Source organism: Protopterus annectens, chromosome 14.part0 (genome assembly GCF_019279795.1).
Source record: "Protopterus annectens isolate FY-2018-M chromosome 14.part0, PAN1.0, whole genome shotgun sequence".
NCBI classification, from domain to species: domain Eukaryota; kingdom Metazoa; phylum Chordata; order Ceratodontiformes; family Protopteridae; genus Protopterus; species Protopterus annectens.
Genome location: NC_056748.1, coordinates 427081569 through 427109312, shown reverse-complemented (window position 1 = coordinate 427109312; position 27744 = coordinate 427081569). Strand labels below are relative to the sequence as shown.

General features: G+C 43.5%; 1 protein-coding gene across 1 annotated transcript in view; it reads left to right on the top strand.

The window, feature by feature from the left end:
- The window catches only part of ZRANB1 (zinc finger RANBP2-type containing 1), a 1697020-nt gene that overhangs the window by 964291 nt on the left and 704985 nt on the right, over positions 1-27744 (top strand). The window contains exon 7 of the mRNA XM_044056199.1: positions 11199-11319. Within this exon, the coding sequence (XP_043912134.1) occupies positions 11199-11319 (121 nt within the window). The remainder of the gene's footprint in view (positions 1-11198; positions 11320-27744) is intronic.

Below are 27744 nucleotides of genomic sequence, written 5' to 3'. Positions count from 1 at the left end.
TTGCAGGTTCAACCCCCAAGGTTTAGCAGGAACTGGCCTGCCAAAAATTGGTCCTTTCCTGACTCCACAAAATTTCAAAGGGGCAGGAATAGACGTTCCAGAGGCAGAAACCAATCCAGAGGAGGTGCCTACAGAGGAAGACAGTGGCAAGGTAGCAACAGAGGCGCAGACACAGCCACTGCCACTACATCAACACAACCACAGTGACTTAACCCTAAATCCGCCTACCAGGGAACAAATAGCAGCTCCTCTAGGCGGAAAGTTAACCTTATTTTCAAAGAACTGGCACTACATAACAAAGGACAAGTGGATTTTACAAACCATAGATCAAGGTTACCGGTTTCACTTCCACACTTTCCCAGTCAAAAGAGGAATGCCAAATCTACCTCCAAATCAAAAAACAGAGGCTCTACGCCAGATAATGGAGTTAGCAAACATGAGAGCTGTGGAAAGAGTGCCAACAGCAGAGCAAGGAAAGGGTTCTACTCCAGACTATTCCTAGTTCCAAGAAAGGAAAAAGTTGGAGACCAATTCTCGACCTGTCCACCTTAAATACATACATCATTGTCCCAAAATTCAAAATGCTGACCCTACAGCAACTTCTTCCCATGCTGGGCAAGGAGTCTTGGCTGGTAACTCTAGATCTCAAGGAGGCATACCTGCACGTCCCCATTCGACCAATCTGCAGAAGATACCTCAGATTTCTTGCAGGATCAGAGCACTATCAATTCTCAGCATTGCCTTTTGGCTTATCTACTGCCCAGAGTATTCACAAAATGCCTGGCATCAGTAATCGCCCATTGCAGACTGCAGGGAATTCAAATTTACCCATACCTGGACGACTGCCTGCTACAAGGGGACAACAAAAGCAAGCTGACAACAGATTTACAAAGGGTCATTTACTTGCTACAAGCACTGGGATACACAGTCAATTTACAAAAGTCAAGGCTGATACCATCCCAAACAAGGACATTCTTGGGCTGAATTGGACACAGTAAAACAAATGGCATTCCTGACTACAGAAAAACAAAAGAACTCCCTCTATACTTCTTGGCACTAACAAAACTGAACAAGTTAACAGCAAGAAAAGTACTGCAGGCCTTGGGCTTCATGGCATCATGCATAATCTTGGTTCCATTTGCCAGACTACATATGAGAAAACTACAGTGGTACCTAAAGAATTTATGGTCCCAACACAGACACAGTCTAGAAACAGAAATCCCACTAATTCCATGCTTAAAACAGGAGTTCCTATGGTGGGCTCAGGCATGCCAGTCAAACCCAGGCCTACCCTTTCGCAGATGTCAAGCAAGCCAGACCATCACAACAGACGCTTCAGACCTAGGATGGGGGCCCACATGCTGGACAAATGCGTGCAAGGATTGTGGACACAGGATCAACTTCAACTGCACATCAACCTAAAAGAAATGCTGGCAGTAAAACTGGCAATCCAAAAGTTCAAACCATTTCTCAAAGAGGGCCAGTTGATGATAAGGACAGACAACACCACAGTCATGTGGTACATCAACAAACAGGGAGGCACTCATTCATACCCCTATGCAGAATGACCTTGGAGCTGTGGACCCTGGCACTCAGCTACAACATCCAGTTACAGGCAATATTTGTACCAGGGAAAGACAATACCCTAGCAGACATATTAAGCAGAACCACTTCGGATGCCCACGAATGGAAGCTTCACCCGGACATCTTCAAGACCATCTCAAAGAAATGGGGAATGCCACAGATAGACCTATTCGCATCACCTCTCAATCACCAGCTCAAAAAATTCTGCACAAGGACATTCCACCCATTAGCATGGAAAGTGGATTCGCTCTCTTTCAACTGGAAAGGCCTAACAGCATATGCATTCCCGCCTCTTCCTTTGATACACAAGGTACTACTGAAAATCAAGGAAGAACGTCCAAGGATAATCCTGATAGCTCCAAACTGGCCAAGACAACACTGGTACCCACTACTGAGGAGCATGTCTCAGAACAATATGTGGACAATTCCCCTAATGCCTTTGATGTTAACACAGAACAACTACAGCATCATACATCCAAACCTAAAAACGCTGCAACTGACTGCATGGAACATCACATAACAGCAGCTATTCCAGAACTTTCCCAAAGAGTTAAATACATTATTCTTGAAGCACGCAGACCTTCAACAAGAAGGAACTATGCTGGAAAATGGAAAAGGTTTGTCATCTGGAGTACGGAAAGAGGAAAAGATGTGTCAAACATAGATATGCCTAACATTCTGGAGTATCTGGCCGAACTTCTTCATTCAGGCCTGTCCTACTCCTCCATCAAGATACATGCATCAGCTATTTCAGCAGAATACAGCTTTGATACACCTGTTTTTTCGCACCCTTTGCTCAGGCAATTCCTCAGAGGAATCAAGAATGTAAAACCCCCAAGGAAACCACCATTACCAGCTTGGGATTTAAACTTTGTGCTAGAAAAGTTGACACTAGCACCCTTTGAACCAGCAGCAACAGCAGACCTACAACACCTGTCATGGAAAACTGCTTTCCTACTGGCAATTACTTCAGCAAGGAGGGTTTCAGAACTACAGGCCTTAATGGCAGTGCAACCCTTCCTAATCTTCCACCAAGATAGAGTGTCCATGAGGACTAATCCTACATTTATGCCTAAGGTGGTATCCAGAGTGTCTTTAAACCAGGCAATCCACCTACCTACCTTCTTTCCCAACCCACAAAACAGAGGGAAAGAATACTGCATACCTTGGATGTACATAGGCAGCTACGCTACTACTTGGACAGAACAAAAATAGCAGAAAGACTGACCAACTTTTGTAGCCTATGCAACAGGAAGGGAAGGAAAAGCTATTTCCAAACAGACAATCTCCAAATGGATAGGAAATTGCATACGATTCTGTTACTCCTTCCATGGAAAACCAATTCCACAGAACATAAGACCTCATTCTACAAGGGCAACAGCCACTACCACAGCCTTCTTACGAGGAGTGGCAACCAAAGACATTATTGAGGCGGCTACTTGGACCTCCGTGCATACATTTGCCAAACATTATAATTTGCCTCTATATTCCAGATCCCGAGCAGGGTTTGCCACTGCTGTACTGCAAGGGATCCTAAACACACCATAATCTACTTTTATCCTCCTCCCTAGTTGGCTATGGTATTCTACCCACTTGTTATGACTGCAGATGCATCCATGAAGGACATAGTACAGTTTTGTACCTACCATAAATGTAGATGTCCGAACTGGATAGCATCTGCAGTCAGGATTACCCTCCCTCCATCCCCTCTGTGGTACTCCTAGGGTGTTTACCCTTCTAATAGCTAGCTGTTGGGGGGGAGTCTTTTATGGTGTATTTGTTTGTGTATATGTACATACATGCTTATTGTTGTGTTTACCTCTATTTGGAAACATTGGCATCTATCCAAATTTTAGCCTGCAAGAGGGCTACTGGCATCTGGGGCAAGAAACACTGAGGAAAATGGCGTCGGCTGATGCCTTTATACCCGAAGACCAACAGAGATGACGTCGGGTGGAGTGCGACATCAGCCGAAGCCGGACCCGGACTTTGGAATCCGGCCGACTGAAGGGCTGCCTGACGACAGGACAACCCACTTGTTATGACTGCAGATGCTATCCAGTTCGGACATCTACATTTATGGTAGGTACAAAACTGTACTTTACTGTGTAACCGCTGTTTGCTTGTGTTTCTGAAGAAGTTACCTTAATAAGTGTGACGAAAACGTGAAAGTTTATACAATAAACTTGTTTTACGTTAAAGTAGAGCTTCTCCTTGGGATTATTATCCAGTACTAGCTGCTAGCTGTTGGTTTTCCTCTTCATTTGGTGTGTTTTTGCTTACCTGCATATCCCAATCAGGGAATCTTGCAGAATATACCTCCGCTTCAAAGCAGGATACTTGCATTACCAGTTCTCTGCACTGCCCTTTGGCTTATCTACTGCACCAAGAGTCTTCACAAAGTGACTGGCACCAGTAATTGCATTTTTCAGGCAAAGAAACATTCAGATATATCCATACCTGGATGATTGTCTAATTCAGGCAGAAAACAAGAACATTCTTCTAAACCATCTGGTGTTTGTAAAAAGGGTTCTAACTTGTCTAGGGTACACCATAAATGAAAATAAATCACAACTTGTACCCTCTCAAAAAATTACATTCCTGGGTGCAAGCTTGAATACAACTGCCCAGATGACTTACCTTACACCAGAAAAGCAAATTCAATTGATGAATTACTTCAAACATGTGGCCACAAAAACCCTGCTATCTGCAAGACAAATTCTGCAGGCCTTGGGGTACATGGCCTCCTGCATTCTTCTAATTCCATATGCAAGACTGCGTATAAGGAAACTTCAGTGGTACTTAAAAAAGTTTATGGAGTCAACATTGTCACAGCCTGGAAACTGATTCCTATTATACCTTGTCTTCAGCTAGAGTTCCTGTGTTGGGCAGAAGCCTGCCACCAAAACAAGGGACTGCCATTCACTCCCAACCCCTGCCGCCCAAACCCTAACAACAGACGCATCAGACTATGCTTGGGGGGGGGGCTCATCAGGGAAGTGCATTCAGGGCAAATGGAGCCCAAATCATATGCACCTACATATCAATCAGAAAGAGGTGCTAGCTGAACAGAATGCTCTTACAGCCTTCAAGGACTACCTTCATCCAGGACAACTACTGATAAAGACAGACAACATCACAGTTATGTGGTACATAAAGAAGCAGGGGGTACACATTCCTACCCCCTTTGCAGACTAGCCATGGCATTGTGGAACACAGCCTTGACCTATCAGATACAACTACGAGCTCAATTCCTGCCAGGAAAGCTAAATACTATGGCAGACTAACTAAGCAGAAATCTTATGGACCTACACAAATGGAAACTGGAACCACAACATTTCAGCATGTTGACATGCAGATGGGGGAACCCAGACATAGATCTTTTTGCCTCACCCCAGAACTATCAGTTGGACAAATTCTGCACAAGAATTCATCACAAAAAAGTTTGGAAAGTGGATGCTCTATCATTCAACTGGAAAAACCTATCAGTCTATGCTTTTCCTCCTCTGCCTCTGCTCTCCATAGTTCTACTAAAGGTCAAACAGGACAAACCAAAAATGATTCTGATTGCTCCAGACTGGCCTCGCCAACACTGGTACCCACTCCTGCGCAATGTGTCACACCTTCCTCCGTGACACCTGCCTCAGACACCTTACCTACTGTCTCAGCAGAACTACCAAATTCTGCACACTTGGCTCCAAACTTTGAATCTTGCAGCGTGGCTAATCAACTAATTTCACCACTGGCATCCCTCAGCAAACCAGTGATGGGTGTCATTTTGGAGGCTAGAAGACCTCGTACTAGAAAATCGTATGCTGACAAATGGAAAAGATTCTGTGCCTGGAACCAATCACAAGGAGTAAGCACAGCAATGCCCAATATTCCTCAGTTTCTGCAATACTTAACTGAGATGCTTCACAAGGGCCTATCCTTTTCTTCCATAAAAATCCATGCCTCTGCCGTTTCATCTCATTACAACACAGAACCCTCCCCTCTTCTCTCATCCTTGGCTAAAACAGTATCTCAGAGGGGCCAAAAAGTTAAGACCTACAAGGAGAGCACCAGTTCCTTCATGGGACCTCAATTTTGTTTTGGAAAAACTCACTCTCCCTTCTTTTGAGCCAGCTGCTACTGCAGACTTAAAATTCCTCTCCTGGAAAACAGCTTTGCTTTTAGCAGTCACTAGAAGGATTTCAGAATTACAGGCTCTTATGGCAGTGGAGCCTTTCATTATTTTTCATCCGGACAGGGTGGCTCTCAGGACCAATCCATCATTCATGCCTAAGGTGATATCCAGTGTGGCTCTTAATCAGACCATTCATCTGCCAACTTTCTTCACCAATCCACAGAACAAGGGTGAGCAAATTCTGCAGTCATTGGATGTACAGAGACAAGTTAGATTCTACTTAAACAGGACGAAATCACTAAGAAAATCTGAACAAATATTGGTGGCATTTGCTGCAGGGGCAGAGGGAAAGGCTAATTCAAAGCAGACTATTTCCAAATGGATAAGCCATTGTATTCGTTTTTGCTATATGCACCATGGTAAATCCTATCCCCAAGGGGATCAGGTCTCATTCCACCAGGGCTGCATCTACTTCTGCAGCCTTTCTCAGAGGGGTTCCTACCAGAGGAATTCTAGAAGCTGCTACCTGGAGCTCAGTTTATACGTTCACCAAACATTACCATTTACCTCTCTTCTCTAAATCCAGAGCTGGCTTTGCCTCTGCTGTCCTGCAGGGCCTTATAGCTGCTCCTAATGCTGTATAAAGCCTTCCTCCCAACCATAGCTTTGGGATTCTACCCAAATGTAATGACTGCAACAGTGAAACACGAAGAACATAGTACAGTTGTGTACACTTACCATAAATGTAGATGTTTGAGTGTATTCACTGTTGCAATCCTTGTTACCCACCCTCCAGCCCCGTTTTTCTCTTACTATACTTCTGCTTTCTTTTACTATGCTTAAAAGCCTTGTTGGTCTATTTGCTTTTGTTTGGAGGTATATTTTTTGTGTTTATATATATATATATATATATATATATATATATATATATATATATATATATATATATATATATATATATATATATTTTGCTCCACATTTGGGGGGCACCTGACATTTGGGGTAAGAAAAACTGATGTAATGGCGTCTGCTTCATGTTTTATACCCCTGACGAAGACTTTGTTAATCAGGCTGACTGAGGGCAACCTGCCAGTAGATTACCCAAATGTAATGACTGCAACAGTGAATACACTCGAACATCTGCATTTATAGTAAGTGTACACAACTGTACTTTCTTCCACAGTGAAAGTACAACTGGCAGCCATATCTAATTTTCATGTCGGTGAAAATCTGAATGCTTTGGTCTCTGAGATTGAGCAAGGCCTTTCTAAAAGGTACTTTTCTTTTGCGTCCCCCAGTTAAGAATTCCCTCCCTCCTTGGGACCTTACTCTAGTTCAGCAGGCATTGGTGGCATCCCCATTTGAACCAGCAGCATCAGTAGACTTAAAATTCATTTCTTGGAAGACAGCTTTTATAGTGGCCATTACCTCGGCTAGAATGGTTTCTGAGATCCAAGCTTTGTCTGCCGTGCCCCCTTACTTGATCTTTCATAAAGACAGGGTTTTGCTTTGTACGAACCCTTCTTTCTTACTGAAAGTTGCTTCTGAATCTAATATTAACCAGATGATTAATCTGCCTGTGTTCTTTCCAAATTTCCATAACAAGGGTGAATATAAGCTGCACTTGATAGATGTGCATAGACAGCTTAATTTCTATTTACACAGAACTAAACAATTTCGTAAGTCTGACCAATTATTCGTGTCCTTTTCTAGACCCTTTTTGGGCAAGGCCATTTCCAAGGTCTCCTTAGCTAGATGGATTACACAATGTATACTGCAAGTCTGTAGGGATAAAGGCCTGTCCCCACCTGGTCCTATTAAAGCTCATTCTACCAGATCTATGGCAACTTCTGCTTTTTGGTCTAGAGTTTCTCTGGATGATATCTGTGCAGCAGCGACCTGGGCAAGGTTACATGCATTTATTTCTCATTATAAATTGGATCTGATCTCTAGAGGGAGAGCATCCTTTGGCTCTGCGGTGCTCAGGAATATCCTTCCATGAGGGCCTCCCAGGAGTTTTGGTAGCTGGGGATTCTGTCCCACATGTTGCAGATAAATGAAGTTAACTACTTCAGATAAAGAAGTTATTTACTCACCATAACGTTCCATCTGAGTAGTTATACTTATTTTCTGCAACCGTCCCTCCCTCCTTCCCCCGAACCTGTTCTAGGTTAGCATTATTGACTTGCTAATAGTTTGATAAGTGGCAAACTCGATCTGAGGGAAGGTAGGAGAGGTGAGGGATTATGGGTAAGGGGAGGAACTTGGAGCAGATGCTTGATAAAATGTTGCCGGCTTGGATCCGATATGGATCCGAATACCCACAGATTGCAGAAAATGAAGTCTTAACTACTCAGATGGAACGTTATGGTGAGTACATAACTTCTTTTTCCAGAAATCTCAAGGGTTCTCTCCAGAAACTTTTGGGATAGACACCCCCCCCCCCCCATGACAGGGAACTGGAATTCTAATGGTGGAATTCATCCCTGCAGCAGAGGTGGGCCACAAAACCAAGGCTTCCAGGGACCATTCTCCAAGAGTCCTTATTAGAGATCCTGAAAAGTTGCCCAACTTTTGGATGCAGTCAGGAGGTTATTTTTTATGCACCACAAAACTTGGCCATCTATCACCCGAATTAGGTGGGTGCAGAAGATCATAACCAGAGGCTATTCAGTTCCCTTTCTCTTTACCCCCACACACACACACACACACACACACACACACACACTGTTATAAAAACTTCCAAACATTCTACCCTGTCAAAGACAAGTAGCAGTTCTAAAAATAAAAAAGCTACTAGACAGGTGGGTCATCCAAGAGATCCCAGCAGGCACACACAAGTCTGGAATTTGTTCAAGATTCGTTTCAGTGCCAAAAAAGAATGGAGATCTTGGGCCAGTTTTGCATCTCAACCATCTCAGTAAGTATATCAGACAGTTGAAGTTCCGGATAGCCACTGTACCATCCATTGTTCCATTAATCAGAAAGGGCAATTAGATGTGCTTGATAGACTTTCAGGATGTGTACTACCACATTACAGACAAGTGATCCATAAGGTTTTCTCCTCTCCTGGCTGGTACCTAGCCACTTTCAGCACATGGCCTTGCCCCTTGGTCTCACCACAGCCCCCCAGGTGTTCACCAAGTATATAGCAGTGCTTGACACGCATTTCAGACTGCAAGTGTTCTAGGTGTTACCATATCTGGACGAATGACTCATCTCCACCCATTTCTGCCCCTACCAGGAATGTTGTCATCTGTGTCAAGAACTCTGGTCCAGCTTTGCTCCTGTCTGTGCATTACAGTGAACTGAGACAAGTCCAAGTTTTCCTTGGTCCAGACAGTAGAATTTATAGGTGCATCCCTGGACACAACATGTCAGATAGCAAGACTTCCTGAGAGCAGATTGTCTGCTTTCCACAGTCCGGCATTGGAGTTTCTTTCCTGCAAAATGTCACCAGAGAGACTGATTCTTCTACTCTTAGGATTGGTGGCTGCTGCCATTACCTTGGTCCCCTCTAGCGAGGTACTACATGCATGCATTCCTGTGGAACACTTGCATTGCAGTGGTTCATCAGACATCAACCAGTGGGGTTCCAAGTATGCCTAAGATATTTGCAGAATGCACATCTGATGGTTACTTGAGTCCCTGGTGGTGTCACAAGGTCATCCATTTGTCCCACCTACTCCCATGGTGACAGTGACCAGAGACATCTCACAGGTGAGGTGGAAGGGCACTACATGGGAAAGACAATCCAAGGCATGTGTTCCCTCTCTGAGGCCAGTCTTCATATCAGTATTCTGGAGATGATGGCAGTTCTCACAGCATTGCAGGCCTTACAGGACTCCTTCCCTTGAGGAGTTATATATGTTCGGTAGTCTGGTACATCAACAAAATGGTGGAACATGCTCTTACCCATTATGTCAAGCAGCAGTGAGGATTTGGTAATGAGCATGATCTTCCTACTGCTTTCTGATAACAGTGGATATCCTTGATAAATTCAGTGTTTTAGGGGCAGGCTGAGCAGTTCTATCCCATTGCCTCACGGGTGGTCCTTAATTCAAAATGGCAGATCAGATTTTCTGTCACTGGGTTTGACCATGCTGTGATCTCTTTGCCTCCCTTCTCAACACAAAGTGTAGCAGATACTTTGCCCTGATCCCCCAGGAGAGGGAGTCACCAAGGGACTCCCTCACACATATTTGGCCTCCTGGGCTCCTTTACCCTTTTCCTTCTACCCCATTATCTTAAAATTTGTGCAGAAAGCTATGGTGAGAAAGGTCATGGTCATCCTCATTGACTCGTGTGATTTCCCTTAATTTGTCATCATTTGACAGCGGATAGACCCCCTCCTTGGGTACCGAAGTCCAGTCCAAATCTTCTCTGTCTCACTCGTCTGGAATGCCTCACCCAGATATTCAGCCCATCAAATTAACTGCTTGGTTACACCACTTTCAATGATGTCTGTCTAGTCAGTTTGCGTTTTTTCCCAAGTAATACAAATTCTTACTTCATCCAAATGACCATCTACCAAAATAATTTACAAAAGCAAGTGGGAAACTATTGACTATATGGGCCTCCCAGAAATATATGGACATCTTCTCAGCTCCTCATCCTGCTATTTTAGACTTCCTGGCTTCCTTTTTTCCCAGTGGGACCAGCAACTCCACTATCAAGGTCCAGTTAGCTGCTACTTCAAGTTCCCATAATGGAGAGAATGAATTTTCTATCATATTTCTTAATTATCCAAGGCCTTCTTAAGGGGTAATTCCTTCTCAGACCTCCCCTGAAGGATCCTACCCCTCCCTGGGACATTGCCATTGTGTTGTAAACTCTAACTAGATCTTCCTGTGAACTAGCAGCCAAGGTGGACTTCACCATCATTTCACATCATAATTGGATTTATTCTTCAGAGACCAGGCTTCTTTTGGTTCAGCTGTCCTCCTTAATATACTTCCATGAGACCAACCAAGGGTCTCAATAGCCGGGGACTGTACTGTCTGTTGAGGAATGGATGGAAGAGACAACATCGGATACGAAAGTTCTTTACCTACCATAGAGGTAGGGCTGTGTTGTCTGCTTCCATCCTATCTCAGCTTCCCACCTTCCTTCCCGCTTCCATTGCTTTTGGGTCATTACCCTTGTTTTTTTCTGATATGACCATCCTGCTCGTCTCCTGGGTCTGTTTGTATGCTCCTTGAGTCCAGAGTGTAATGTAAGCTTAGTATTGATTTCTTAGGCAGTCTGGATGTTTTCAGTATAAGCTACTTTGTCTTTATAGGTTCTGGTCCAAACTCGATCGAAGGTATTGTTGGAGGTAAGAAGGGTTTATTGATAAGGGGAGGAGCCTGAGCTTTGAATCCAAAGTCTAGAGAGGCAGAAATCCATTCATTGAGGAAGGATGGAAGCAGACAACACAGATCTATTGTTATGGTGTGTACAAAACTTTTGTATTTGTTAGTAACTAAGTCTTTGCTTTAAATTTCAGGTTCTATACTCGATGGAAGGAGTGGGAGTCATGGTACTCTCAGAGCTTTGGTTTACATTTTTCATTACGGGAAGAGCAGTGGCAAGAAGACTGGGCATTTATATTGTCTCTTGCTAGCCAGGTAAGGATTTTCACATTTTAAAGAAAATATTTTGTTCACTAGTACAATGTTTTAATTTCATTGCTGGAACTGAATAATACTGTATTCACTGATGCTTGTTAAAAGCTTTAAGAAAGAAGTCATAAATAAAACTTGTTTCCCAAAACCCAGCATTTCCACAGGTAAAGCATTTGTTGCAGAGGCTGGAGATAATTTTGCTTTGACTAGGAATGCAGTTAAATAATTAAAAAATGGTTTTGCATGCCATTGTGCAGGTAGTCCACTGGAGACTGGTAAACCATGGTAGGTCTTGGGCAAGTTTGAAAAGCTGTGCGAAACTTGGGTTATAAGCTCATAGAAATGTGTAAAAGTCAGTGCAGCCAGAGAAAGGTCAGCAACTTACACTGGTACCTTTTAACACAAGTGAATCTGCTTATGCAGGAGCTGTAAAAGACATGTTATGTTGCATGTAAAATGGAGCAAGAAAACAGAAAAGCATTGTTTAGGTAGGGGTGGAGCTACACTTGAAACTCTGGAAGAATAGTTGAAGCTTCCCATTTTTTTAGTAGATATTTTATTTGTCCCACAACATGCACTGGCCCAATTAGCCCAGAAACTTATGTATAATGAAAAACAATGCAGCATTAGTCACAAATGAGTGAGTAATATTAAAATTGTCAATAGGTGAAATTTTTTTAATGAGAACAATTTCTGTGGCACAGAAAAAGAATTGCCTCCCATACACAAGGTACAGGCTTGATTCCCACCTTTCATCAGTGTCTGCAGACTTTTATATGCCTAGCCAATAACTAGACACTGAAAAAGATAAAAATCAAGCCCTTCACCTTGTGTCAGGGAGGTTTGCCTAACCAAGTGCTAAACGCTGACCAAAGGCGGGAATCAAGCCATGCACTTAGTGTTTTGGAGGCAAGTACATTAACCATTATGTCAGATTCCAACCCTTATGCTTTATTTCCTGTTGATGTAAAGTAGTAAGAAAACATCAGAAGCATATGAAGAATATGGTTCTTCATGAATTCCATGGTGTGCATTCACTTTGGACAAATCAGAAGCTGGGTTCACCATACCTCATCCAGTTCAGTAAGACATCGGTCAGTAGTCTGTGTGTATATTTGGTATGTTGAATTACACTCGTTCGATACCTTTAATATTTATGAAAAATTGGATCATTAGGTATTCTGGCTTTTTGTTTTCTTGATTTTCGTGGATCCCAAAATTATCTGCCTTAGTAAGGAAGCGTTTCGGTCTCTGTAGTTCCATTGGGTTGATTTTTCGTTATTAGCTTGGATTAGGGCTGTTAAAACACCCTTGACCAATGGTTCTCTCCAATTTATTAGTTTTCTAAATTCTTGTAGTTTTACTGTTGAAATAGAACATTGAGGATATTTTGAATTTACCAACATTTTTATTATACCACTAGTGTTAATCACATCAGAAGAATTTTCAGTGCATTTGTCCCAGAGTTAGCAAAAAAGAATCTTTGAAAAGTGTGTTGCATAAGTGTTACAGTGGGGTAATCAACACCCCCCCCCAGTTCAGACAGTCTCGTCTTAAGCAAATAGCACAGTGAAATGACATGATTTCTCTTCCACAATTCATGCTTTAGATTTGGCACTCTTGTAAGAAGTAAATCTGGTCACCATGAAACCTAGCAGTACAGATATATTTTTTATTGAGCTTGCATCACACCAACTTCACTCAAATAGCTTGATTCTTTCACTAGATCATGTTGTTACAGCTGTAGTTCTCAATGTCCTAGGGATACTTCTGGCGGGACTGTACATTTATACAGAAACTGTGGCAGAAGACACTGGAATTTTTTTCTCCCTTGAATCGTCTACATGTTTAAGCAATCAGAATTGGATTTTCTAACAAAAAAGCATTATATATTTGTGTTTTCTCAACCAAAGTACTCATATGAATGTAGTGCAGCTGCCCTTTGTCCACTTTTTCTACTCTCTGAATGTTGACAGCATCTTAGGGACCCTATAAAGTTTCAAGAACTACACTATTATTTAAGTAAGTCAATGTGTTTTCTTAGAGTTTAAATGTTGCTTTTTATTCTAGACAATATCAAGGATGGTGTTGGACATAATGTGGGATGGATTTTGGATTTCTGTTGCATCAGATTTCTTTGTTTTTTTAGTCAGTCTAATTAATTTTTTATTCTCTGATTTTGGCAGTGCACATAGGGGGATGTTTTGATAGGTTCTAAAGCTGTGTAGTCTTCTTGAAATATACATTAACATTTTAAATCATTGTTTCAAAACTCCTGTTACTTTGTTAGGACTTAAGTCTTGACAAGTTGCTTGCACCACTGGACAAGGCTGCATACCATTAATTTTTCTGTTTCATGTCACTGTTCATCAAGAGGAATGCACTGTGAAACACACACATTTTGGCATCACTTTAGAATTCAGGTGACTTAAAGACCTGGGTTTTGTTGATGACATTGAAGTGCTTAGTCAGATTCCAGAGTCCCTGCAGAAAATAACGGGTGAATGTGAGTAATGGATCTTAATGTTCAGTTAATTGTGAATAGTGTAGAGAAACAAAACATTGACAGTAGCTGAACATCAGTACTATCAGATCATTTGACCAAACAAGTCAGAAAAATTTAAATAGCTTCTTTTATTTAGGAGAATTTCTATATTAGGAGATGGCAGCCCTAAAGTTGTTGACAAAGGTATGATTGACAAAGTTACCTCCCTCTCCCAATATCACCAGTTTTGTCTCGTAACATTGCTGTCAGAGAAGTCCAGCTGTATAGCTGCACATTATTTCTGCTGTTTGTTCTGCTCCCTGTTTTTGAGAAGTGGGGAAAACAGTAGGCATTGTAAGACATCTGAATGTTTCTCATGATGTTCAGTCATCCTGCTTGTGCTGTGGAAAAATGGTATTTCTGATTATGAATATATATATAGGACTGATGAATTGCTGATGTATTGTCTGTAAAAGGGTCTGCTAAATATGGCTTTAAATTGAGTCCTGGAAATTGGCAAGAAATCCTTGGGAAGACTAAGGCATAGCATGTTTAACAGGAAGCATGATCAAGATAGGCAGAGTTGTCATAATGGCTAAGGTCTTTGCCTTCCCCGCACAAGGTTCAGTCATGATCTCTGCCCAGTGCCTTTGTGAAGTATGCATGTTATTCCTTTGTCTCTGTGGGTTCCTCCCACCCCTAAAAAAAGCTGCATGTTTGTACATCAGACTCACCAAAAATTGAATGGAGCCATGGGTAAAGCACAGGGTCTAAGATGGTGCCTGTCAAGGGAAGAGTTGAATAGACAGACTGCTTTAGTCATCAGCTGTGATGTGCAGTATCTTAGTTATTAGAAGAACATGTACCACAGTCTGCACCATGTAGGTTCATAGGATGATACTAGGCTATTGGCCTGGAGGCCCTTGTAAGCCTAGCCAAGAATTTTGCCCATGTTCCCACAAAGTCAGCACCTGTTTCCCCTGTTCAGCAGGTACACAGGTGGAATCCCAGGGGTGTATTTTCTGTGTCACATCCAGTCGTCCAGGTTCCTCTTAGAGAGCTAGAGAGGTACTCTGCTTGACAAGGAGAGGGAGTCTATCCCAAAGGTGGGGGAGCCTTTGGGACACAAATCTATCCCACCAGCAAGTTCTGTTAGTGTCACAGATGAGGTTGAGGCCTTGCATGCAGGTTGCACGAGTGGAGTTTGAATTAAGAATATGCAGTAACTCTATCAAGAATGGGTCTGAGATGGCCTTGTATGCCAGACACGTCACCTCTGAGCAGTCTGTATGAGACTGAGTAGGAGGACAGTGCTTTTAGCCTAGCTGTATAGCATAGGTGTTTGAGACCCTGTATTTTCTTGGTCAGGAACCTCTGTGGTCTCTCCAGCTGCTGCATGTGCTTGGCAAGGTACTTACCAAAGGGGGCATTGTACTCGATAATGGGTCTGATAAGGGAGGAGTACAGGGATGTTATGACTTCCTTGTTCCTGGATGAACTACCCTTATTTATGAGGTGGGCCATGTAGAAAGCCTTCCATACAACGGAGGCAATGTGATGGTCAAAAGTCAGGTTATCAACCCGGGTGCCCAAGTCCCTCACTCCTGATTTGCATGCTTAGTATGTTGTTATTAATATGATAATTAGTGGGGATGCCATTTTCCCCAAAGGGGATAATGATGCATTTCTTGGCATTCTGTTTGAGGCCATGCTTCTGGCATCGGTCATTACTTTGGATAAGGCCATCTTGGAGGATGTTCACATCATTAGGGGAATTTAAGTCAGTGCCCAGCTTGCAGTCGTCTGCAAACATGGTCAGCCACAGACCAATGGTTTTGGCTTGCACTTCAGAAAAGTATATTTCAAACAGTAGAGGCCCCAAGATTGATCCTTGGGGTACACCGCTCATTACTGGTCTACTACTAGAGGTGGCTTCACCTATTTTGACTTGTTGGGTTCTGTCAGTGAGCCAGTTAGCTACCCATCAAGTAACATACGGGTTGATGCCTAGCTGGAAGAGTTCATCTGTTACGCCCGAGTGGGTAGTAGTGTTGAAGGCTAGGTTAAGGTAGCCTGTGTGCACCGTTTTCCCCTCATGCATGGCTTTGGTGACTCTTTTGAAGAAGTCAGCCAAGTTTAACAGGGATGATCTCCCTTTGACAAAACCAAGCTGTTTGGGGTCAAGCGTTTGGAGGTTGCCAATGTCCTTGTTTATAAGGTCCATGATATGTTCCATGGCCTTGCAGATCAAGCTAGTTAGGGTGATGGACCTGTAATTGCCTGGGTCAGTGGATGCTCCACCTTTGTGTAGAGGGATGACAGTGGCTGTTCTCCATTCGGCTGGAACAAAGCCGGTGCTCAGGCTTTGGTTGAATAGGGTGCCTAATGGAGCTGAGAGTTCATGTCTGAGTTTATGTAGGATACAGCCAGAGATGTTATTGGGTCCCAGGGAGATTCTATTTTTTGCATTTGAGAGGGTATTGAAGACTTGCTTCCTGGTGATGAGAGGAGCAGGGCAGGTGCTGGGGATGTCCTGGTTTACTGATGGAGGGGACATGGGGGTGAAGTTTTCACTGAACCTCTCTGCCAGCAGGTTGGATATGTCTCTAGTGTATGTAGTGTTATTCACCACCAGTTCAGAGCAGATTTGGGTGTTACCTTTGAGACTGTGGATGTAGGTGAAGAAGGCCTTGTGATTGTCCTTAATGGATGTGGCCAATTTAGACTTAAAGTTAGCCTTAGAGGTTTTCACCAGTGAGCTTATTTGCTTGTTCAGACAAAGGAGAAATTGCTTCCAACTTGGCACTTGCTCCTTCTTGGTCCTGAATAGCAATATTTTCCTTTTATTATGGAGAGTTTATTGCTGCTGTCCACCAGACAGGTTTACCCTTCCTTGAGGAAGATGATTTGGTCCTGTCAGGTTTTGCTGAGTCCATACAGCTATGTAGGAGCTCATATCGTTTTTTGGTGTAGCTTGGGCATTCGTGCTACTTCCATCTGAAGGGATGGTGTCTGTGAAGTTACCTGCTCTGAGGAGAGAGTCTGAAGCTGCTTATTCCGGCTCTGAGGAGACTGTAGTCGACTTTGGAAATGTTTTTTGTGTGACCCTGATGGGGGGGGGGGGGGTGACTTCAAAAGTGATTGTTTTATGGTTGGATCTTACCAAGAAGGATGACACTGTAGGGGTGCTACAGTGGCTGCTCATGTTGGTTAGAACCAGATGTAGGATATTTTCACCTCTCGTAGGGGTGTCCACCAGCTGATCCATTGCATTGGCATTGACGAAGTTGAGGAATCTCTGGGCGTTCATGTTTGGGCTAGAATTGGTCTTCCACTCTGGGTAGTTAATCACCCAGGATCAGGGTAGAAGGTTGAATCTTGATTGAATCAAGTAAGTCCAGATAGGTGGAGTAGATGTCCTGAGTCATGGTTGTGGGGTCTGTAGCTAGCTATGATTTGAGTAGGTGTTTTGTCAACAGTTAATTGCACTTGGAATGTCTCCTGTGTGTTATACCATTTGACCAGCCTGGATGTATGTATGTCTTTGATAAATATTAAAACTCCACCTCTTTTGGCATTGTAGCCCTCTGTTTGGGGGTCTGAAAATTTGGTAGGATGAGTAACCTGGTAAGGCTGGGGTGCTCTCCGCAGCTTTGAACCAGGTTTCAGTGACTGCACAAATGTCAGCATTCTCCAGTGCAAGGAATGCTTGCAATGAGTGCAGTTTCATGCTAAGACTCCTACCATTTAGCAACTTGACCTTTAAATTTTGTTTAGAAGGATTTTTCATGTTGGTAATTTTGTGCTCATGACTTTGCCTAAAAAGGCACTATGGGGGAGGCAATAGCCTTTGCCAGAAGCCTGAAGCCCAGATGCGACAGATAAGGCCATCTCTGGAAAAGCATCGTGATCTGTCAGTCATGTCCTACCAGGCTGTCAGGTACTGAATCCTTTTGGAATGATGCCAGAAACTAAGCCAGTTGTTAGTCATTTTCTGTTTTTATTGAGGCATCATTCTGGGTGATGGTAGGATGGTACTTAAGGCTAGTGACATACCTGCCTGGGACACACATTCAGCGAGCTCACTCATGTCTCTTCATATAGTCCAGAGAGGTATGTCTCAAGTAATTCACAGCAGCATGGACAATGACAGAGTCATAACAGTACCTGTTGTTAAGAGACTTAAGTGTGTGCATGATATGGCGAATTTTAGCACCTGACAAGCAACTTACTGTGACTTTCTCTTCGTTTAGCCTGGTGATGGGCACATCTGTGCGTCTCACTGTAGAGTCTCCTATGACTAGTTTGCTGATTTGTGTCTGGCATTAGAGGCTATGAAACCCAGACGTGTGTACTATGTGTGATGCTTGGTGCTGTCATTCTGATGTGCGTGTATGTTTTTGGTTCGGAGGTCCCTTTTTTTTTAGTTATGTTTTTGTTGAGAACCTCCACATGTGTAAGAGTGTGCTGTACAGGTGTGGGTGGTAGTAGAGGTGTGGTGTTCATAGTGTTTGTGCAGACAACTTTCTCAGTACCAGATGTACTGGCGTGTGACTGAGACAGCAAGGATTCTAGGTTCTTAATATAATTGCATCTCTCACATGTTATGTTCATAAGTGGTAGTATTAGAGGGTTGTCTGGGTACATAAGGCAGTTGCTACACTGTCTCAGGATGCCCATAGCAACCAGACTATCAGGAGAAATGATATGAAATTGTCCGTCCATTGTTGTCAGAATCTATGGAAGAGAGGTCAGGGATAGAATGGGTACTATCTGAGGAGAGTACCTATAGGTGTGAGTAGGGCTGAATAAACTCAGTACAGTAGCTGCAAGTGAGGGCCTCACTTACACAGGAGTACTGGTAAGGGAAAAAAATGCAACTGAGATACCTCGTAAAGGGTTGAAACAGCTCAGTGGTGGTGCACGGCGGGCAAACAAACACAAACCCCTGCAAATATGGAGTTTAAATACCAGAAAAACTAAAGTAAAATAGAATCACTGGAATTGACCAATCAACCCTTGTCCCTGAGCCCTTAGCTCAACACCCTATGCCAAACCAGTTCCAACCAGTTCACTTACTCCCACTAAGTGCAGGCGGGCCCTGGCCAACACAAGATTGTGTAGCAGGAAACACAGGAATCACACAAACAGATCTGGATGCAGCAAAGCTTGTAACCAGACTATGCTAAAGATATTTAAACTCTGTTTAGGTAGATTTAACACAGGAGAACCGAGAGACACTTAAATATAACAGTAACAAACAAGAGCAAAATGATTTAAACAAATTAAATTAACCAGTAAAAAAGCTCAAACCTGAGCCCTGTTCCAGAAACCTTTAATCAGACAAGTTCTAACTGCACACTCCTGCCACTAGGGTACAGGAGAACCCTCTCAAAAAAGATGGCCTGGATTAGTGCTCAAGTTATCCAAATAGAGCTAGACTCAGCAGATCTGAATCTAGTCTATGCTACAACAAACAAGGTGTGCCAATTTCCGAAAGAAGCAGTTCAAGTAAGTATGCACAGTAAGCCTTCAACCAGCAATTCCCAGCTCAGACGGGCAGAATCTACACTCTCCTCCCTCAAGAGTGTAGATCACAAATCTTCTTAATGTAAAATTCCTGGCCTGAAGCCCAAGTGCTTAAACCAGAACTAAGACACTTTTAGAATAACAGACACTAAGCCTTCAATCAGCAGTTCACAACTTAGAAGTATGTAAGCTACCTCTCCTGCAACAAAAGAGTGTAAATCACAAACCTTCTCAATGTAAAACAACTGGCCTGAAGCCCAAGTGCTTAAACCAAAAGACGTAGAATAACAGTTACAGTGTAATCAGGGTACTAACAGGCAGTAATAAATGCAAAAGAATAAATGCAATTGAATACTTTTAAGAAAAGGCAGCAAAAGCAAATAAGATAAAGTTGGAAGAAACACAAATACGGTAAAAGCAGATGGGTAAAGTGCAAATTTTATTTATTTATTTTTTTTAGGTTAAGTGGGAAGGGATGAAACAAGATAATTCAAGGTTGAGAAACTAAGGGGGTGGGCCTTCCCAAATGATCTTTCTCTATTCACTAGAATGAGCTGATGAGATGGGAATGGGAGGAGTGTCCAAAATGAGATTTGTAGTAGGAGAAGGCAACTCAAAAGCCACCAAATTTATTAATACAACGAGGACTGCATGGGTGGGAGGGAAAACATGGAGCCAGAGATGAGTGATATTCAGAGCAATGCAGACCACACAAATACTTCAGCTAAATACCATTTTTTTAAATAAAAGAGCAATGGTGTTTTTCAGCTCCCCCCACTAATTAACTGATGCTATTCACAGTGTGCAAAAGTATGTCAGGGCTAGCCACTCGGTGTAAAAATTGACTTTAATGTCACCAGGAATGTCCATTAGTATTTGCCGGTGATAACTAGGTTGAGGACCCAGCCTGCTCTGACCTCTGCCATGGACCTACGCTAGTGGTATGCTGGAAAGTGTGTGCCCATCATAAAGCCCAGCATCCCTGTGTCAGCACATTACTGGCCATCCTGTGTTAAGTTGACCAGCTTAAGTTATCTGGAGTAGCATTGATGAGCGAAAGCTGAACATAAAATAGTTTGCCAAACATAAACCAAGGATTGCTGCACTTAATATAGGTTTGCTGACAGAGGTGCAGCTTGGAAGAGATGACATGATGATGAGGAGGAGGCTGGACATACCTGTGTATCCAGGAGATGAGATGGAAGGCAGTACAGCAAAACTACTTGGCTTGGGATGTAGAGTCTATTGTTTGGGGTGGGGGCAGATTAGAAATGGTGTAGGAATTACGGTGAAGGAGAGACTGTGGAAGACAGAGAGGTCAACCAAATTGGTGATAGACTCATGGCAGTCAAACTCCAATGTGAAGATAAAGCAGTATTCATAATCTCAGCCTGTACACCTCACAGCAGAGTTGTCAAAATTTAGAAGAGTGCATTCAGGAAGCAGTTGCTTTGAGGACCTTCTAGATAAAGCAAGAAAACATGATTTGGCACTTTTAATGGGGGATCTGAGTGCTCATATCAGGACAGACAGAACAGGATATGTGGGCTGCTTGGGTTCATGTGTGCACCAGCAGGAATAAAAAAGTGGACATTCTAGACCTCTTTTTGGGAAATGACTTGAAGGTGGCCAACACATGGTTCAGGAGAGAGAGAGTCACAAAATCACATACAAGAGTAGCCAACATGCAATTCAGACTTCTTCCTAAGGAGGACATTGGTGTAAAATCAGATTGCAAAGTCATCCCCAGTGAAACAGATGGCACATACCATAAACCACTAGTGGCCATTTGGCGGCATAGAAGAAACTGTGGTAATCGGAAATTAAGTTGAAGACCTGGAAATTAACTAAAGTGAAAGCACAAGAGTTCAGGGAATCATTCAGGACTCTAGCATGTCAGAAGAGGAAATGGGTGGAGTTTGCAAAATGGCAGCATTTCAAAACAGCACTGTTGAACAGATGTACAGCTGAGCCACGTATGGAAATAAGGTTCGTAAGGAAAGCTGGTGATTTTGTGTGTTTTAGTTAGGGTTTGGTCAGTGCTTGTAGGGATTTTTTTGAGTGGATGTATTTCTGTCCTGTAGTGTTCTTGCCCTTTCTGTCTCCATTTGTTTAAAAAAGAAAAGGAAAAAGTTCCTTTGAAGTGTTTTCTCTTGATTGTAGGTGTGTAGTAGGTTAGGTAGTTATGTTTTGGGTATTAGTTGCTTGGTTTGTGCCTTTGTCTCTCTCTCTCTCTCTCTCTCTCTCTTTTGCTATCTTTAGACAGCTGGTATGTTTATTTCTTCATGATGGATAAGGAGAAGGTGTTTAGAAATGTGTGGCATATGGCCACAAACTGTCATCTCAATATGTGCATTCATTGCCTCTGCACATCACAGTTATCACACTGGGACACTGATCCTTCTCTGCTGGTTTTGGTACCCAGGCTGTGAATGCACAATGGGCAAGTTGATCTTGAAGGGCATGTGCCCTCTGGATTCTGCAGCTTTCACTTCTCCAGAGAAGCCTGACAAGGAGCAGAGATGGAGTAAGGAGAGTTCCAAGGACTGTGGAAAAACAAAAAAGACAAATGACAAAGGCCACTCCAACAAGTTCCAATAAAGCAGGAAGAAGTTTAATGAGGTTAGCGTTTTCGTACAGGTCAGTGCCTGTACTTCAGACACATGATTTAATGAATCCGTTATCTACCTTCCCCCTCCAAGAAAACCACACCTACCAAAAATCACATGAGTAATTAAAATTAGTAATTAAAAGTTAAAGGTACATTAACACACAAAATAATCCATTAGAAGGAATCGGTTAAAAACTCAGTGAAGGAATTGGTAAAAGTAAAATCTGAACAGCCAAAAGTCTTGTTACACCCCTGAGATGTGAATATATGTTATAAAAATTTAAAGATAAAAATAAAATGATATAAATAAAATAATTAAAAAAAAAAAAAAAAATATATATATATATATATATATATATATATATATATATATATATATATATATATGATACGTATCAACTCATATAGACAGCAAATGCATATAATGGTAAATACATTTCATATTAATGAATGTATGTGTATACAAAAGTAAATCTCAAAGGACCTGCAATAATAAATGATGTTAAGTTGTCCATCTCGCCTTCGTTCTTGCTGTTTGGGTTCGGAGCCGATCCTCGGCTCCGACTCGGCCATCTTCTGTAGCTCGAGAGCTGTTTACTGGCTCGAGGCTACCCCTTATCCCAGCATGCCCAGCATCAGCTACCCAGAAATTGTTTGCCGCTTCAGCTGCGAGGTTGCTTCCTTACTGGCTTAGGCTTAGTATAGTTTTTTTCTGTTAATATATTGTTGTTTATTCTTGAAAGTTTGTCAAATATTTGTTTTTTTTTTTGTCTAGATAATATTCCTTTATCCCTTATCGTGTTCTTGTGTATTTTAGCTTTGTTGGCTGTCGCTCCATATTTCGCAGGCCTTCTGTTCCCTTGAACTCATTTAAATTAGAGAGTCCTCCCCCCCAGGATAGCCATTTAAATTAGAGGCTTTCCTTCTGTTCCTTAACTGTAGTATAGCTTTTTATTATTGTTGTGGTTGTTGTTACTAGAATGTCTAAAGATGCCAAGGTAGCTGGCTTCAAAAAGTGTGACTCATGCTGTCAGAAAATGTCTCTGACAGATGGGCACACTAGTTGTGTGTATTGTTTGGGTGCTGTTCACCTGCAGGACTCCTGTTCTATATGTCATGCTTTTAGTCCAAGGGTCCTGCAGGAGCGCAAAAACAAATGAATCCTTCGGGGATTATTGAAGCCTCAGGATTCTCCGGCTAAAAGTACTTAGCCAGCGAAATCCCCTAAGTCTGTCAAGCCATCAGCTCCACCTTCGGAACCGACTCCTTTACTTGATCAACCAAGTATGTTGGTGCCGGCTGGCACCAACAAGACAACTCCTCCGCCGGTTCTATCTGCTGTTTCGGAGCCGTCTCTGACCCATAACAGACTGAGGTCTCCGTCCTTGGAGTCCATCCACTCGGTACCTCAGTCACCTTTGTTACAGAGTGAACGTAGCCATCATTCTTCCCACTCCTCTCGATCCTATAGATTATCGGATCATGATGTGGAGAGAGTAGCAAGTAGGTTGCTTAAGTCACAGGCACTGGCAAAAATTCTGTCCAGCCCACCTCAACAGGTATCTGCTCCAACTGCTTCTATTTCTGTTCCTTCTCCGACTATATTTAGCTCGGAGCCGGAGACCATGGACCCACAGGTAGTAGAACCATCGTCGCCGATCATCATCCCTCCTTCGGTTCCTACGTCTGCTCAGATTACCTCGATTGTACCTTCTATTGAGGGATTTGGACACCGAGGCTCTCACGTCGACTCCGAGGGAGGGAGTGGCATCGGACCCTTGTCCGACCCCATTCTCCCCCTCGGAGCTTCGGCGCAGGTGAGCTCGGCTCCAACATCGGCCTCGGAGCCGTCACCCTCAACGCGGAAAAAGACTCCTGTTTCTTCAGAGCCGGAGCTTTCTCTGCCTAGAGGTCGGGACGCCTTCGAGGTCATGCAGAGTGTGCTGTCCCCCGAAACAGCTCTACTGCCAGTTCCATCAGCTCCTCCCCCCATGGTATCTGTTCCAACCTCTACTCCTCCTCCAGACCCCTAGCGTAGGTAACCTATGCCCCAGGACACCCCATTGGGTGATCCCTCTTCTTCCGATGCCTCCCCACAAGAAGACATGCAAGAGGAAGCACATAGACTCCCCTGAGTCTGTCACTTCAGATACAGACGTGGATGAATCGGAAGGGTCCCCAAGGTCTCCCTTGGAAGATGTTTACTTTTTGGACATCCTTGAAATGCTTAGACAGAGGAGGGACTGGACTTCCCTAGCCCCTACCAAGGACAAGTCTGTATACCTGGACTCATTCGGTTCCCGACCTTCCACCTCCTGGGTATCTCTTCCTTTTGATCCACTCATGTCTGTAGTGGCTCGAAAGGCTTGGTCAGCTCCAGATTCTATGGAACCTATTCCGAGGAGACCAAACAAATTTATTACAGCCCCCTAGGACAAGCAATTCTTCTCCAAAGGTGTGCCCGTTGATGCCATGGTGGTAGCAACAGCCACCAAGAAAGAGTTAGCAGAAACCTCTTCATCTGTTTATCCTCTGAACAAAGAGTCTCGGATGATGGACAGATATGGAAAGCAAATGTTTGCTTCAGCAACCTTTTCAATGAGGTCCCTGAATTATCTATGCCATTTTACACGTCTTTAAAGGGATCTCCTGAAAGAGCTTGGAGATGCCCTTCAAGATCCTACAGCTGTGGGAGCATCAGCTAAAGTAGCTTCTCAGCTTGCGACTCTTAATTCCATAGTCACTTCCTCCATGAGGCTGATTTCCTATGCAGCCGATGGAGCGAGCAGAGCCTCAGGGACAGGTGTGGCTCTCAGGAGACATGCTTGGATGCGGCTATGTCAGTTTGCGGAACCCTTTCGAGCGTCCTTCACCAATACTCCCTTTGATGGCTCCTTTCTCTTTGGGCCTCAGATGAAAGACACGTTGACCAGGTGTGAGCAGTAAGGCAAGACTCTCTCTGCCGTGGGAGTTTGTTTTTCCACTCCTTCCAGACCTTATCCCAGGGGTCAGAAGAACGGAAAGATGTGGTTCCGAAAATCCCAGGGACCCTTGCCTGACACACGTGGTGATTTTTCCCCCAGGGGCAGAGGGGGAAACAACAATAACAGACACCGCCCTTGTGGCAGAGGGGGACTGGAGAACTAGGGTGACAGAGAAACCTTCTCTGCCAAACCCTTCCAGTATCCCTGAAGGGTTGCCCGACTGCTCACCTCTGGAGGCAGTCGGGGGAAGACTTTCCTTGTAACCAAAAGCCTGGCAAAATATAACAAGAGACAGATGGGTACAATCCATCATATCCGGAGGTTACAAAATTCCCTTCCATCAATCCCCCATAGAATCAAAAAAGCCCATCCCAGATGTCCCACCCAATCTAAGGGATCAAGCAGTCACAGAAGTTTCAAGACTGCTAGAAAAAAAGAGCCATTCAAGAAGTCCCCGCAGACCAACTAGGATCCAGAACTTACTGAAGATTCTTTAGTACCAAAAAAGAAAGGGGACAAGAGACCAATGCTGGATCTCAGCAGATTGAACAAATCTGTACAAAAAGAAAAGTTCCGGATGGTGACACAGCAGTCCATTTTCCCTTTTCTGGGTCAGGGCAGTTGGATGTGCTCGATAGATCTTCAGGACGCGTACTACCATATCAAGATGGACAGATGCTCCAGGAGATTTCTTCGCTTCCGGGTAGGGGCCAGTCATTACCAGTTCAGAGCTCTGCCCTTTGGTCTCACCTCAGCCCCCACGGTGTTCAACAAGTGTATGGCAGTAGTCACGGCTCACCTAAGGCGTCAAGGATTCCAGGTGTTTCCCTACCTAAACGACTGGCTCCTGACTGCTGCCACCAGGCATCAACTCTTAGAGGCACAGGATGATACAATCCCATCATGCACTCAACTAGGCATTACAGTAAATTTCGAGAAATCTGCCTTGTTGCCCTGTCAGTCTATCACATACATAGGAGCAGAATTAAACACAAAAGAAATGTTTGCAAGCTTACCATAGGAAAGAGTTTCCACTATTCGTCAACAAGTGTTAATTCTAATGCAGAGCAAAAGGGTTCAAGTCAGACATGTCCTCCAAGCTTTAGGCTCCATGGCAGCTGCCATTCTTCTTGTCCCATTAGCGCGTTTCCACATTAGAATCCTTCAGTGGCTTCTTTTCATGCAATGGTCTTTCCAGGAACTACCCATGTCTCACATGATCCTGATCACAGAAACATGCAAAAGGCACCTTTCTTGGTGGATGGTCTCCCCACTAGTAATTCAGGGCAGACCTTTCATACAACCCCCTCCGGTAGCCACAGTGACCATGGACACCTCCCTGATGGGGTGTGTGCGGGGGCATTATCTAGTTAGGACAGTCCAAGGCACTTGGCAACCTCATGAGTACCATCTGCATATCAATGTCCTAGAAATGAGAGCGGTTCTGCTAGCATTGCAAGACCTTCAAGACTCTCTTCCTTCCGGGACCATTGCAATCCAAACGGACAGCATGTCAGTGGTGTGGTACATCAACAAACAGGGCGGGACCAAGTCTTACCCCTTGTGTCGAGAGGCACTCAGACAGTGGCAATGGGTGATTTCCTCCCACCGTTTTCTGATAGCAATGCACATCCCTGGGAAATCCAGCGTTATAGCGGACAGGCTCAGCAGGGCTATCCTCATGCCTCACGAGTGGTCTCTGAATCAGGACGTTGCAGATCTGATTTTCTGCAAATGGGGACAGCCTTGCTGCGACCTATTTGCCACTCCTCTCAACAACAAATGCAGCAGCTACTTCTCCCTACTTCCTCTTCCAAGTCATATACCCAGAGATGCTTTAGTCCACGATTGGCCTCAGGGACTCCTTTACGCTTTTCCCCCTTTTCCCCTAATTCCAAGACTCATACAGAAAGCAAAATCATTGGGTTGCAAAATGATCCTTATTGCCCCATGTTGGCCTTGACAAATATGGTTCCCATTTCAACTCCTCCACCTACTGTTCTGAAGAGTTTGTTCCAATGAGCCGTCCGGGATTTTAGTTGCTAGGGACACTGTCCCAAACAGCAAGAACGAAGGCGAGATGGACAACTTAACATAAAGAAGTTATGTACCTGCCATAACATTCCATGTTAGTTGTCTTCATCTCGCCTTCCTTCATGTGTCTTTCCCTCCTTCCCCCTTCCTAGAGGATTGTGAGGAGTTCCCTTTGTTTTCACTGGCTGAGCATCTTTTATTACTTCACATGCCAGGTAATTTATAACTCTTTCCTTGTTTAGGTGTATTGGACAACCAGTTTTTAGTAACTGGTTACTCTGCTTATGTCTAGTGTGCACTATCACAAACGAGATCTGGGTAGCTGACGCTGGGCATGCTGGGATAAGGGGTAGCCTCGAGCCAGTAAACAGCTCTCGAGCTATAGAAGATGGCCGAGTCGGAGCTGAGGATTGGCACTGAACCCAAACAGCAAGAAGGAAGGCGAGATGAAGACAACTAACATGGAACGTTATGGTAGGTACATAACTAATTTTTATATAAAATATATATAAATGAATATAAAAACAGTATGTAATACAATAAAAGTAATATATATAAAAGAAGCAGAGAATGACTTAAATTCATATAATTCCTTATCTAATTAAACTCCTTAGCTTCAAGATGCAAGCTATTGAACACATTTACGCCTGGATGCCTGAAGGCATTACACCTGAGTTGTCATAAAAGCTCGTCTCTCCAACCACGATGAAGTAGGGCTACCACTGGTAGTCTCAGTAACTTGTTCTATAACTCTAAAAACAAAAGTGTGATCTGGGTAGTTTATG